The following is a 13,699-nucleotide window of genomic DNA, read 5'->3' as shown; positions in this document are numbered from 1 at the left end:
GAGGTATGCAGGCACTGAGGGTCCCCAGGGGCTGCGTCCCCACCTGCTCTTGCCTCTGTGCCTTTGCATGTTCTGTCCCCTCTGCTTGGGGACTTTCCCCGCCCTCTGGACACCTCTCCTCCTTTGCCATCTCCTCGGCTCGTGGCACTTCCTCTCGACCTTCCCCTCACCTGCCCCCACCGTCTAAAGCATGCCTACCCCTACTCATTATCTCTGCTCCACCTCCCCCTCCTCCCTTGGCTGGGCCACCCCCACCTGGGCCACCAGCCTGAAGATCAGTTCTCCCCCTGCAGCCAGCCTAGAGCTTCCCAGGGGAGGGTGCGGCAGTCCAAGAGGCAGCGGACACAGACCCAGTGTCCAGCGCAGTCTAGCCCGGCCCGGGCATGGCCCACAGGGAGCAGCGCTGCTCACTAGGGCCCCCTGGTTTGTCCCTCACGCTCCAGGCACAGGTGGGCCTGAAGGAGTAGCAGCTGCATCACCATCACCACTGTCTGGGGACAGAGGGCTCGCGGCCGGGGAGCCTTTCTTCCCGGTGGCACAGAAGTCTGCTTCAGGGTGGGGTGGCTCATGGCAGGGGGGGGGGAGCGGGGCGGGGACTCGGCCACTCTGACCTACATTCCTGAGCCTGAGGGGCCCATGTTCCAGGCTGTTTCTCCTGGGGCCCTCCAGGTGGCTTCCAGGCCCCTCCCCCTCCCTCCTCCAGACCCTGGCTGCCCTTTCCCCCGCCCCTGCTGTGGGGCTGCTAACCCCTGGTCTCCTGAGGTTGGCTACAGCACCACCCCTCCCTCCCCTGGCTCCCTCCCTCACCCCACCCCTGTGAGGCTCACACAATGATCTCCACCTGCTCCTTGGCCCCCAGAGGACCTCCCCTGTGGGACCCTCCTCCTGGGAGGACGCCCCAGTCCCCTGCATGGCCCTCAGGGACTCAAGGGATGTGATCCCTGGCTGGCCTTCTGCTCTGGCCCAACTGCCCCTCCGCACATCAGCCGCCCTGCTCCCGCCCCCTAGAGTCCCAGACTGGGAGCTGGTGTCTGTAGGACGTTCAGCCCTGCCAGCACTAGGCTCTCAGCCCCAAAGCTCCAGAGCCACGGGCAAGCAGAGGGGCCAGCGCCCCCACCTGTCACCAGCCCCGATCAGACCTGAACACAGTGACAGAAGCCCGTCCCGTCCTGGAGGCCATGCAGCTGGCTGGGGCTTGAGAGTCTGGCCCCCCATGCTGAGCAGGGCAGGCTGAGGCCTGGAGTTGGGGGGAGCAGGGCCCCGGCCCCCCGCACTCAGGGTCTTACCTAGGAAGGTCCCGGTGAAGCCCAGCGCTAGGAAACTGGAAAGGACGAACACACCGCCCACTCCCAGGAGCGCCAGGCCCACGTGGTAGGCGGCAGGGTTGTCCAAGCTCTGCATCCGGGGCTGGCTCAGCATGGCCTGTGTGAAGCTGCAGGCAGGGCGGGGAGGTCACCGCCACACAGAGGGGCCACCCACCCTGCCCCCAGGCCCCCAGAGTAGCCTGTCCAGGGGTCTCAGGCGAGTCCCGAGGGTGAGTCAAGTGGCCTGCTGAGGGGCCACCACAGAAGAAGTGATCGGAATATGGGGCTGGTGCCTGCTTCCAGAGAAGCCAGAAATCCTGACTTGTGACAGTAGTTTTTAGAAACAGATTATGAATGACAACATTTTAGACTCTGCAGGACAGCAAGGTTTTCAGTCTGAGGGTGACTAGCGCTGCAGAGGCAAGGAGACTCTGGACTCATGCCTCCACCCAACTCGCCCTCCGTCATGAGCACGCCCACCCGCCCTGCGTCCTCCCTTCCTCCCTCTCTCTCTTTCCTTCTTTTGGCCACACCCCACAGCTTGTGGGATCTTCGTTCCCTGACCAGGATTGAACTCGCACCCTCGGCAGTGGACGCAGGAGTGCTGACCACTGGACAACCCTGCCAGGCTCTTTCTAGCAGAGCAAGTTCCATCTCCATTTGTCCACTCCATTAGCCGGATGTTGTCAAACTCCTTCAGTTCAGTTCAGTTGCTCAGTAGTATCTGATTCTTTGTGACCCCATGAATCGCAGCACACCAGGCCTCCCTGTCCATCACCAACTCCCAGAGTTCACTCAGACTCACGTCCATTGAGTCGGTGATGCCATCCAGCCATCTCATCCTCTGTCATCCCCTTCTCCTCCTGCCCCCAATCCCTCCCAGCATCAGAGTCTTTTCCAATGAGTCAACTCTTCGTATGAGGTGGCCAAAGTACTGGAGTTTCAGCTTTAGCATCATTCCTTCCAAAGAAATCCCAGGGCTGATCTCCTTCAGAATGGACTGGTTGGATCTCCTTGCTGCCCAAGGGACTCTCAAGAGTCTTCTCCAACACCACAGTTCAAGCATCAATTCTTTGGCACTCAGCTTTCTTCACAGTCCAACTGTCACATCCATACATGACCACTGGAAAAACCATAGCCTTGACTAGACCGAACTTTGTTGGCAAAGTAATGTCTCTGCTTTTGAATATGCTATCTAGGTTGGTTATAACTTTCCTTCCAAGGAGTAAGCGTCTTTTAATTTCATGGCTGCAGTCACCATCTGCAGTGATTTTGGAGCCCCCAAAAATAAAGTCTGACACTGTTTCCACTGTTTCCCCATCCATTTCCCATGAAGTGATGGGACAAACTCTTTAGGTTGAGCTAAAGCCCGCCTCCCTATAACTCTCTCCTCAGACTACGGTCAGCTCTTGGAGAACAGAGGCTTCTCCCCTGAGCACCTCCCTGGCGCCAGTCCACGCCAGGCAGAAGGGGTCATAGTCTGTGTTCATCAACCAGGAAAAGCAGCCCCCTTCCCCAAAGTGAAGAAAGGGGAACAGGGAGGCAGGAGAAGCATCTGTTCGAACAGCAAACAGGACACCACGGGCAGAGGCCTGCACAGTGACCTGTCAAACAGCGGCACATGTGTCAGGGCACAGCTGGCCCTCGGTCACACTGCCCACGCCCCCTGCTCTCCACCCACCTCTCCTGCTGCTGGGCTCAGGGTCACCCCGCAGCTCCAGGCTAAGCTGCTGGGATTGGCTCAGAGCCGCACACCCCGTGTGGTGCCCGGTGGCCGCGCCCATGCCCCACCCCTGCACCCTCCCTGGCCTCTGATAAACCCGCAGATCTGAGAGCTGGCAGCTTGGGCCACAGCTCAGCCCCCTCCCACCTCTCCACCTCTCCTGTCTGTAGAGCAAGTGGGCTGGACACAGCCCTGTGAGCTGACTGACGGACACCACTCCCAGGGAAAGGTCCTAAATGTCACAAAACTATACCTCAGGGTGGCTGAAATGGTCAATTTTAGTAACGGGTCTTTTACCACACACACCCACACCCACACCCAGGCACAGGAAACCCACGTGCAGGAACCACATAAAGCAACAGGTGAAGGATGCTGGGGAGCGGCAATGGGGCAGGACTCCCACAAGCCCTGCCCCTGAACCCCAGCCAGACTTGTCAGCAGGGGGCAAACAGGAGGAGGACCATAGAGGGGAGAAGGGAAAACAGGCCTGCTTGCGGTGGAGGGGTCCTTTCTCTGCCCCCAAATTTCCTGGGTGGTTAGTTCATCTGGGGGGAAAGCCGTAGCCAAAAGGTTGACAGTGACGCAGGGAGAGGAGCTGGGCCTGGGTCTCTCCTCTGCCAGGCCCTCTCAAGGGCCCAGGACACGACACGTCCTGCCAGCGCCAGCCTTGTGGTAGGATGGGAGGGATAGCAGCTTGTCTATAGACCTGCCTCTGCTGGCCTCTGCAGGCCAACCGGGGTTCAAGTCGGGGCCACATGGAGGACCCCATCAGCCCTCCAGAAGACAGGCTCTCCATCACCTTGCCCTCTGCCCCTCTACTCCCCCCATGCCCACCTGGCCGCCCACCTTGGTGCAGCCCACCTGCAGGGTAGGATGGACCACCCAGCTCCACACCATAGGAACAGTGGCGAGGCTGGGCCTGGGGTCTTGGGTTTTTTCCCCCTACATGGTGGACTCAGGAGGCCAAGAATACACAAGAAGTAGAAACAGCACATTGTTGAAGGGAAACAGGCAGCAGGTCCCGTCTCCTGAGATGCGATGTTTCAGGAGCTTTAAATGCCCCCGTAGTGACAGCTAGCGAGAAGGGGCCATGGGGGATGCTCTGCGCTCACTCATTCATTCATTCACTCGCTCACCCGTTCAAAAGGGCCAGAGTGCCTGCAAAGGCTCCTGCACTGGGCTGCCCACCAGGTGGGGCTGTTTGGGTCTACCCCCGCATACCCCTCCATAAGCTGAGTTTTCAGAGTAACTGGGGGAGGAAGGAGGTGTGCAGCAGCCAACCCCATTGTGGAGGAGTCCACCAAGCTGGCCTAGCTGCCCTGCCCCCCACCCAGGTCACTGCTCGCTGTGTGCGGCCACCTCTCCAGGTGGAGCCCAAGTGGGGGTTTCCCTGAGCCAGCAGAGCCAGTGCGGGAGATGGGCTCAGAGCAGCCCCGGCCTAGTCCCCCCTCCCCCCGCCCCACCCGGCCCCTTGCGTAGGCTCCAGGTGCCTCCCACCTCTTCCCTGGTGGGGGTGGGGCGCGGCCTGGAGTGGGGTGGGGGTAGCGGGGGAGGGGAGGGGTCCTTACCAGTGGGAGCGCAGGACGTTCAAGAGCAGGATGGCCCCACCCAGGGTGTAACAGGCCAGGCGGGGGGACCCGAAGGCCTTGCTCAGCTTTCGGGTCTTGTGTTCCCATCTCGCAACCTACGTGCAGAGAGAGCAGTTGAGACCCAAGGGGCCCTTGTTGGGGGGGTGGAGTGGGGGGGTCACATGGTGGAGGGGTCATGCAGGGGCGGGGTACGGGGAAGGGTCTCGGCCCACCTCCACGGCGGGCGGACGACCTGTGCAAACAGAACACAAAGTCCTTCTGGAAGCGGCTGAACACTGAAGCAGGAGGAGGCCAGGAGACCCGGGGGCAGCTGAGCCCCTCGGCCCTGAGCAGCTCGGCTCCCCCACCCAGGGTCCGGAACACATTGGAATAACACGCGCCATGGACTTGGGGTCTGGGACCGCGGAGGGGAGTCTGGGAGGAGGCCAGTGCCACCCCTTCCCACTGGACAGGCCCACTGTCCCAGACCCTCGACTCTACACTCCCAGAGCTTTCACTTTTTAGCCACAGAAACCTTTTATTTTTCCAAACTCGTCAGGCCCAGACTCACCCTTCTGCAGCTAATGGTGGAGCAAAGTGGGAGGGGGCTCCCCAGGGGCCCTCCTGCCTCTACTGTCCCCAATCCCCTTGTCTGTCTCTCTGGCATGAAAACCAGCTGGCCGACTCACAGTAGGGAGGGCATCTGGAAGGTCAGTTTTCAGGACAGGAACCTGCACATGGTTCCTTCTGGGGGCCTGGGGGACCATCCCCCTCCAGAGTAGCTGGACCAAGGTGGGGTCCACTGAGGGGTGACGAGAGGTCCTCGTAGGGTAAAGTGTCCTCGGCTAGAGGAAGCAGCCTGTGTTCACACATGGACCCTAGGCTCAAGCTACAAGGATGGATAGGACTTCCACACTGTTCCAAGAACCCAGGGATGTCAAGATTCCAACAGTAAAAATCACACCAACATCAACTCAGAACCTGACAATTTTAAGTGTTTTCACCTGAGCTCACTTAACACTCAAAACCAGCCTGGGGTGGGTGGGGTGAGATCCACTTATATGTGGGGAAGCCAGGGCTCCTCAGGAGTGACCAGAAGGGCCACCCAGCCATAAGAGGAGACTCTGAGTGGCTCCTCAGCTCCTAGCCTAGTACCCTTTCTGTCTGAGGGGCTCAGCTGTTCTTCAAAAATGCTATCTTTGGCACAAAACCTTGTTTCTGATGTGGTATGTCAAGATGCAGATTTAAAGGCCGTTAATTTTTTTTCCTGTTGATGAGGTAATGCTTTCAAAATCAGCCATGGAGTCACGTCCTCACCCCTCCTGCAGGCCAGTGGGAGGACCACAGACCCAGGCCGCCACTTGTCCCCCACACTCGGGGACCACCAGGTGCGGTGGGACCAAGCGTGTTCCTTGCTCTGCTTCTCAGAGCTGCCCCCCCACCACTGAATGGGACCCTTGGACAGAGTGGGGTGCATTATCACAAAGATGTAATCACCCAAAGCCAGACACCCTACTAGACAAGTGACTCACTCCTCCCAGAGTAGATGACATAGAGGAAAGTGAGGGGCTCAGGAGTCACGTCCACCAAGTGCAATGCCCACCGAGTGCAACATGCAGACCTCATTTGGATCCTGATGCATACACACCAACTGGAACAAGACAGTTTTGACACAATTGAGAAAAACTGAACACGCACTGAGTATCGAGTGACATTTATTACTGCTGTCCTTTCTACTTCTAGCCAAGAAGGATGGCATTTACCCACTCGCCTGAAACACACACACACACACAACAGACAAATACATAAGGGCTTTCCAAACACTGGACATGAAGGAGTGAAGGATACTGATTTAAGTCTCACTCCATTAATAAAAACATTAAATGCTTATGGCCAAACATCTCAATTAAAAGGCAGAGATTGTCAGACTGGATAAAAAATGATCCAATTGCATGCTGGCTACACAAAATACACTTTACTTATAAAGATTCAAACCAGCTAACCACAACAGGCTGGCACAATAGTCACTCTAACACTGGTGGAAAGGAGACTGAGTGGTTTTATAAATTTTAGACAAAGTAGATTTCAGAGCAAACATTATTACCAAGATAGAGAAGATTGTTTCACAGTTAACCAAGAAGACATAACATCCTAAACATTCATGCACTTGATGCCAGAGCTTACAGTCCATGAAGTAAAACTGATAAATCTGCAAAACAGAAATAGTTACTTCAATACCCCTCTCTCAGTACTGGTAAGGATAGGTAAGGATAAAGATTTGAATACTGTCAACCAACTCGGTATACCGACGTTTATAAAAGACCTCACTCAACAACAAGTGCGCACAGGACGTTTACTAAGATAGACCACATTCCGGGAAGTAAAACAAGTCACGGTTAGAGTTCCACATCACACAACGTGTGTTTTCTGACCACAATGGAGTTAATCGGAAATTAATAACAGAAAAAGCTCTCTGAAAAAATCCCCAAACATCTGGAAACCAAGTAACACATTTCCCAAAAAACCAACTCCTGGGGGAAAGGAAAAATGGAAAAGGAAACAAGAAGGATTTTGAATTGAGTGAAAATGAAAGCACAACATACCAACGTCTGTGGGATGCTGCGACTTGGGAGGGTTTATGGCACTGAACACCCACAGGAGAGAGAAGGAAGGTCCCAGTCACTGGTCTCAGCTCCCACAAGAAACTAGAGAAAGGAGAGAAAATGAAACCCATGTAAGTAGGAGAAAGTGTGGAGTGGAAATCGATGATAGAAAATAGAAAAACACTAGAGAAAAATCAATGAAACCAAGCGCTGTTTCTCTAAAACCTCTACTCAGACTGAGCAAGAAAAAAGACACAGGTTCTCAACATCAAGCCTAGAGTCTACAGACATTAAAAGGGCAAAAAAGGATACATGAAAAACTTTACACAGGTAAATTTGACCAAAGCTTGTGCAGGAAATGAAGCAGAGGGTTCAACCGGCATACAGTACGTCCATCCACATATTTTGACATAGAGCCAAAAATCTTCACAAAAGAAAGTTCCAGGTCCAGAGGGCTTCACTGGTAAATCCTACCGAACATTTAAGGAAGAAATAATCCCAATTATGTACAAACTGTTCCCAAAAATTGAAAAGGAAGGAACACTCCCCAAATCACTCCATGAAGCCAGCATTACCAGATACCAAAACATCACAAAAAAAAAAACTAGAGAAAAAGACCCTTCCCGAACAAAACGCAAAAATTCTAGACAAAACATTAACGAATCAGCCAATGGAATCCACAATATACTAAAAGGATAATACATCACACAACCAAGTGAGGTTTATACCAGGAGTGAAAAGTTGGTTTAACATTTGAAAACCAATCAGTGTAATTCACCATATAAACAAACTACATAAGAAGAATACACTATGATCGCCTTAAGAGACACAAAAGAACATTTGACAAAAATCCAACATACCTTCCTGACAGAAAGTCAGTGCGGGAGGTGTGATAGGGGACACCCTTGTCCGAACACAAGGCACCTGTGAAAACCCAGCCACTGACATCACCCCAGATGCTCCCATAGACCAGGAAGACCTCATGTCCACTGAAACACGTACGACCCGCAACCACCTACACAAACTGATGAAATTGACAGACAGTGCAGGGTGTGCACCCCGAAAACTGAAGCTTCGCTAAGAACTTGAGAAAAGACCTCAGTAAACGAAGAGGGACTTCCCTGGTGGCCCAGTGGTTAAGATTTCTCCTTTCAAAGCAAGGGATGTGGGTTTGATCCCCGGTCAGGGAGCTAAGATCACATAAGCCTCGAGACCAAAAAAACAAAACATAAAACAAGCGATTCTGTAACAAATTCAATGAAGACTCTATAAATGGTCCACATCAAAAAAAAAAAAAAAAAAAAAAATAGAGTGTCCGTGGGTCTGGAAGCTTAACATTAGTAAGAAGTCTATTCTCCTTGATTGGTCTATAGATTCAACTTACCCCAATCAAAATCCTAACAGGCTTTTTGCTGCAGATTGACAGACTGGTTCTAATATTCTCACAGAAATGCAAAGCACTCAGAATAGCCAAAACAAATGAAAAAGAAGAACAGAGGTGGGCCAACTCGGCAGATTTTGAGCCATGTTATAGAGCGACCGGGATCAGGACTGTGGTGTTGGTGCAAAGGCAGACACACGGACCATCGGAACAGACAGGGAGTCCTGAAGTAGGACCACGTGTGTCGGGTTAACTGATGTGTGACCACGTTCGAGGGCGATTAGTTCAGAGGACAGAAAGTAATGGTGCTGGATGTCACACGCAGAACCCATAACTCAGACCACGTACACAAATGAACACAAGCAGGTTAAAAGTCTGAATATGAAACCTGAAACTACAAAACTTCTAGAGGAAAACATACTAGAAAATTTGTAGACCCTGAGTTATGTAGCGACGTCTTAGACACGCATGACTTGCAGAGGAGATGTGATGAACGAACTTGAGGGAGGGGCCAGGGCTGCTATCATGCTACCCCGGGGGCAGTGAGCTGCCCTCCACCTCCCACTGCAGGGTCTGGGGTGGGGTGGTCTGGAGGCTCTCAACTGGCAAATTCCTCAGAGGACGGCTCAGCTGTGAGGCCCCACCGGCAGCCCACCCTGTCTGACCCACCCTCCCTGGACCCACGACGGGGCCAGTGCTGGAGACACCCCACCTATGCCCACCTGGAGGCAGCAGGTAAGACCCCCAGCACCCCCACAAGAAAGCTACTCACATCCTCAGTAGGCCATGTGGTGGCTGCATGGCCCAAGAGCCCCAGGCCCGGCAGGGCCGCGCATCCCAACGACATGGTCTTTGCTAAAGCAACCCAAAATCCTAACAGGCTTTTGGTGCAAATTGACAGAGTGGTTCTAAAATTCTCTTTGCCCGTTTTTAAGTTTTACATAATCAATACACTAAACAGACAGGGAGACTTCTTACTGAGAGGGGTCCTCGGGGATTCACCTAAATGAGCAGGTTTTCCTTCTGCACTTACAGTGTTTGAATGACACAGCATTTTAGGATCTCTTTAAAATTTTAAATGAAACAAGGCCCACCGGTAAGAAGCCACTGGGAAAACAGCCAAGGGGCAAGTGGCTCTTCAACTATTAACCAAACAGAGCAAAACCTAAGCTTCCTTCTCTGATCAATATTTACATGGACTTCAGCCCCCGGCAAGGAAATTTGGCCGTGTTGGCGACAGCTGGGTGGCTGTGTGGGTATGTGGGTGCAATAAGCAGCTGGCTGGGCCTCCCTCGGCATCGGCGGGCTGGGTGGGACACACCACCAACACCATCACTAACATCAACGTCAGTGTCAGCCCAGCACGAGCACCTCCAGCCAGGAGGCTTCTTTCTTTTTTTTCTGAGATAAGAGTAGTTTATTTTAGAAGAAGAGACTCTTTCAGGGCAGATTTAGAGGTAGTGTAAAATTCACTGAGGCAGAGGACACTTCCATTGCACTGGGAAATTCCCCTCAACCTACCCCCGCCCCTGCCCACCAGCCTCTGCTCTGGTTTCTGCCCTGTCCAGCCTTCTCCAGCGCCTGTCCACATGGAAGTCCGCCTTTTGCAGCTGCCCTCCCTCAGCCACCAGATCATCCAGGGTGCTGTGCGTGGATGGACCTCAGCTGGCTCCACAGCCCCGGCCGGGGCCCTACAGCACACATCGCTGCGGGGCTGGAGGAAAGCCAGGCTTCAGTGGCCTGGGGGCCTGTGCCCACCACCCACCCCTTGCTGTGCAACCCCAGGAGGGTGGGCAGGAGACCCTCGGGGGGTGCTTCCCACAGTCCACAGCCCGAGGCTCAGAGCAGGTGGGGGCAGGACTCCTGTCAACAGACTGCGAGGAGCCGAGGCGTGGGGCACGAAGATCCCCTCCCGAGACTGGAGAGCAACACAGAAAGGAAAGGGGTGAGGGGTCCAGGGCAGAGGCGGCCAGTGGGGCCACAGGCAGGGTGCAGGAGGTTTCCGGCGAGGGTGCAGGGAAGGGGAGAGAAGGCCCCAGAGATCAACAGCTATGTGTCCATGTTCCAGGGGAGACCTCAGTGTTCAGAGATAGGAGTGACAGAGCGGGGCTGTGCCCAGGTCTACAGAGGCCTGCTTGTGAGCCCCCTGTCCAGAGAGGATGGGCCTGTGCCCAGTGCTGCCTATGAGAAGGTGCTATGGGGCTAGCAAAGCCCCCCAGGGACTATCAGAACATCAGTGCTGAGCCCAAGGGTGCAGCTAATCCTCTTATCCCCCGGGGCCAGCGCTGCACTGAGCAAAGTGCTTTGCCTAATTGTGTTTCTCACAGTTAATCCAGGAGAGAGGCAGGTCTCCATGGACTGAAGTGACACAGCCTGAGGAGGCCCGGCTTGCAGGGAGGCGGCCAGCTCAGGCCACCAAGGGCACTCACCCAGCCGGGGCCCTCATCCCGGCTCACTTCCAGGACGCACATGGCCAGGCGTCGGGCTGGGAGGCGCCTGTCTCTTGGCCACCACTGGCCTCCCTGAGTGAGCTGGCCAAGGCAGGGTCTCATGCTTGGTGGGACTGTCTTTCGAGGAAGAAAGGCAGGAGCATGGCCTGAACCTTTCAGCCGGGACGGCACCCCTTCTGGCACCGGGTGTGAGCGGGACAAGCCGGGCCTGGAACCCTCACTTTCCTGAGGTCATCGGGGGCACAGGTTGAGGCCTCCGGGCTGGCCTGGTGGTGCCATCCGTCGGGGATGCAGCCCCGTCTGGGGTTCCTGACGCCAGGAGGGCTTGGGGACAGGGTGCTGCTCCTCCTGACTGCCTCCCCTCTGAGGCTGGCCTCCCGCTGCCTCTAAGTGGGTTCATCAAACCCAGCGTGGTCCCCAGAACAGCAGCGTAGCCACCGAGTCAGAGTTTGAACTTCCACCAGACGCCTGGGGTTGTGGAGGAGCGTTGTGCTGTTCCAGGACAGGTGGGGGCCCAGAAGTCATTGACCACTGACTCAGCTCCTCCATAGCCAGCCCTGGGCCCCTTGGGGCACACTCACCGCCCTGCTGACGCTTGACTCCTCGGGTCCTAGCTGGTGTGTGAGCTCTCTCCACCCATGGGATGACCCCTGAAGGTTGCTGTCCTAGAAGCAGTCATGGCATCACATACCCCTGGGGCCGGCTGGAGGCAGACGGCAAAACCAAGCTCCTGCTTTCCTTGATGCCTGAGCTTGACCACACACGGCACTCTCCAGGGGACCCTAGCAGTGGTCAGGCACTTGTATTAACAAGCTCACAGATGGAGATCCCCCTTTGAGGGGTCCCAGGAATGCCTTCCCGGGAGAGGTCGGCACCTCTCACAGGACACAGCACCAGCTGTGAGCAGCACCAGCCAGGGACCATCTCAGTCCCTGCCACCGCCCGCCAGGAAAGCGCTTCAGTCTACACACACAGGAGCAGCGGCAGAGAGGTTGAGTGGCCCACCGAAAGCCACACAGCTGGGAAGTGGAAAAACCCACCCTTGAACCCAGAGCCTGTTTCTAACCACTAAGCCCCTGGGCCTCCTGGCTACCTCTTGCCCAGGCATCCCCCACCCCTGATTTGCTGGTTCTGAGCCCCACTTCCCGGGGGACAGGCTGGCGGCCCATCAGCCCTCTCCCATCAGACCAGGAATTTGCCCATGTGAAGTCAGGGAAGGGGGAAGGGCGGGGACGCACCCCACTGCTCTGCAGAAGCCTTCAGTGTCCATCATGGGAGCTTGAAATGCTGGTGGGAGTGAGGACTGGCACACTGGTGGTGGAGGTGACAACCCTGAGCTCCTTCCTGAGCCATCCTGGCCCCAGCCCTCAGCCTCACCAGGCATTTCCCAGTCATGAGGGCCACGGCACCCCAGCTTCCTGAGGGCTGCTGGTCGCCGGGCCCCCGAACAGCCCCACCCTGCAGAGCTGAACTGGTCCTGGGTAATTCAGGCAGGCTGGCCATAACCAAGACAGAGCCCAGCCACGTGGGTCAACCCCAGGCACCTCAACCCATGCAAGAGGCCTCAGGCCCCGTGTCCCTGACATCCATCTGCCCAGACACCATGGCTTCCTGCCCATTTCTGCCACCTGGAGGGGCTACCCCCGCCCTTTGCATGCTGTCGGCCATGACGGAGGCTCTCCTCAGGCAGCCTCTCCACCTCATCCTGCAAACTGGGTCCCAGCCTCGCTGTGTGCAGACTCCCCACCGCAGGGTCTGGACAGCCTCTCCTGTCCCCCGTCTCCGGGGTGAGCTGTGACTCAGCTACTCGTTCCAGAACACAGAACAAGCCCTGCTTTTGCTTCCAAACTTTGCTCACGATGTTCCCTCTCCTGATAATGAGGCCGTGCTGAGGCAGGAGACGTCCTCAGCTTTGGGGACGTGGGGACAGCAACTGTGCAAGGTGTCCTGGGACCTGGGTGACGCGGGCTGCTTTCTGTTCCGAGGATGTAAATTTTGCCAATTAAAAGCAATGTTCCTTCTGCCTCCCATCCTCAGGGGTCTCTACCCTGTCCCCTCCGTCCCTGGGCCCACATGCTGTACCTTGCTCCCCCCCGGGACATCTTCTGAACCCGAGTCTTTCCAGAGGCAACACCCCCCCAAGCAGCCTGGGAGCCACAAGGAGCCACTTCGGCCTCCCTGAGCCTCCTGGGCATCCTGTGTGTGGACACGGGCTGAATCCCCAACCCGCTAAGAGCTCACATCCGTGGCCACCTCTGCGTGTGCAGGAGTTGGAGCCACGAGGGGGACGGAGGGCAGTGACGATGTCGGCAAGAGTGTGTCACTCAGCCCAGGCTTGGCAGGAGCCCACAGGGCTGGTGCCGCCCAGCAGCCTAGAACCCACCAACTCACTGAGCACTCATTCAAATGAGCTGGGGCCCTGGCAGGTACAGTGGGACTTTCTGAGCAGAAGCAGATGAAGCTGTATGCACATGGCCAGGCTGGGGACGGTGGGCGTGACAGACTGTGTCACACACAGTCTTGCTGGCCACCAGCCTCTGGCCGGGGATCAGCACAAAGATGCTGGGAACCAGGGGAGCCCAGGGAGGGGGACCCCACTGTTCACCCCAGGTGGGGTGGGAATCAACACTACCTTGGTCACCCCTGGGGTTCAGCTGTAACAGGGGAAGA

The 13,699-nt window shown here is 56.0% G+C and overlaps 1 protein-coding gene across 9 annotated transcripts in view; it reads right to left on the bottom strand.

The window, feature by feature from the left end:
* Positions 1–13,699, bottom strand: part of PEMT (phosphatidylethanolamine N-methyltransferase) — a 36,249-nt gene that overhangs the window by 3,300 nt on the left and 19,250 nt on the right. For all 9 annotated transcript variants that reach the window (XM_018064798.1, XM_018064799.1, XM_018064791.1 and 6 more), the window contains 2 exons: positions 4,596–4,711; positions 1,287–1,432 (listed from right to left, as the gene is read on the bottom strand). In XM_018064798.1, the coding sequence (XP_017920287.1) occupies positions 1,287–1,432; positions 4,596–4,711 (262 nt within the window). The remainder of the gene's footprint in view (positions 1–1,286; positions 1,433–4,595; positions 4,712–13,699) is intronic.

This window comes from Capra hircus, chromosome 19, assembly GCF_001704415.2.
Source record: "Capra hircus breed San Clemente chromosome 19, ASM170441v1, whole genome shotgun sequence".
NCBI lineage: Eukaryota > Metazoa > Chordata > Mammalia > Artiodactyla > Bovidae > Capra > Capra hircus.
This window is presented reverse-complemented; position numbering and strand designations above follow the sequence as displayed.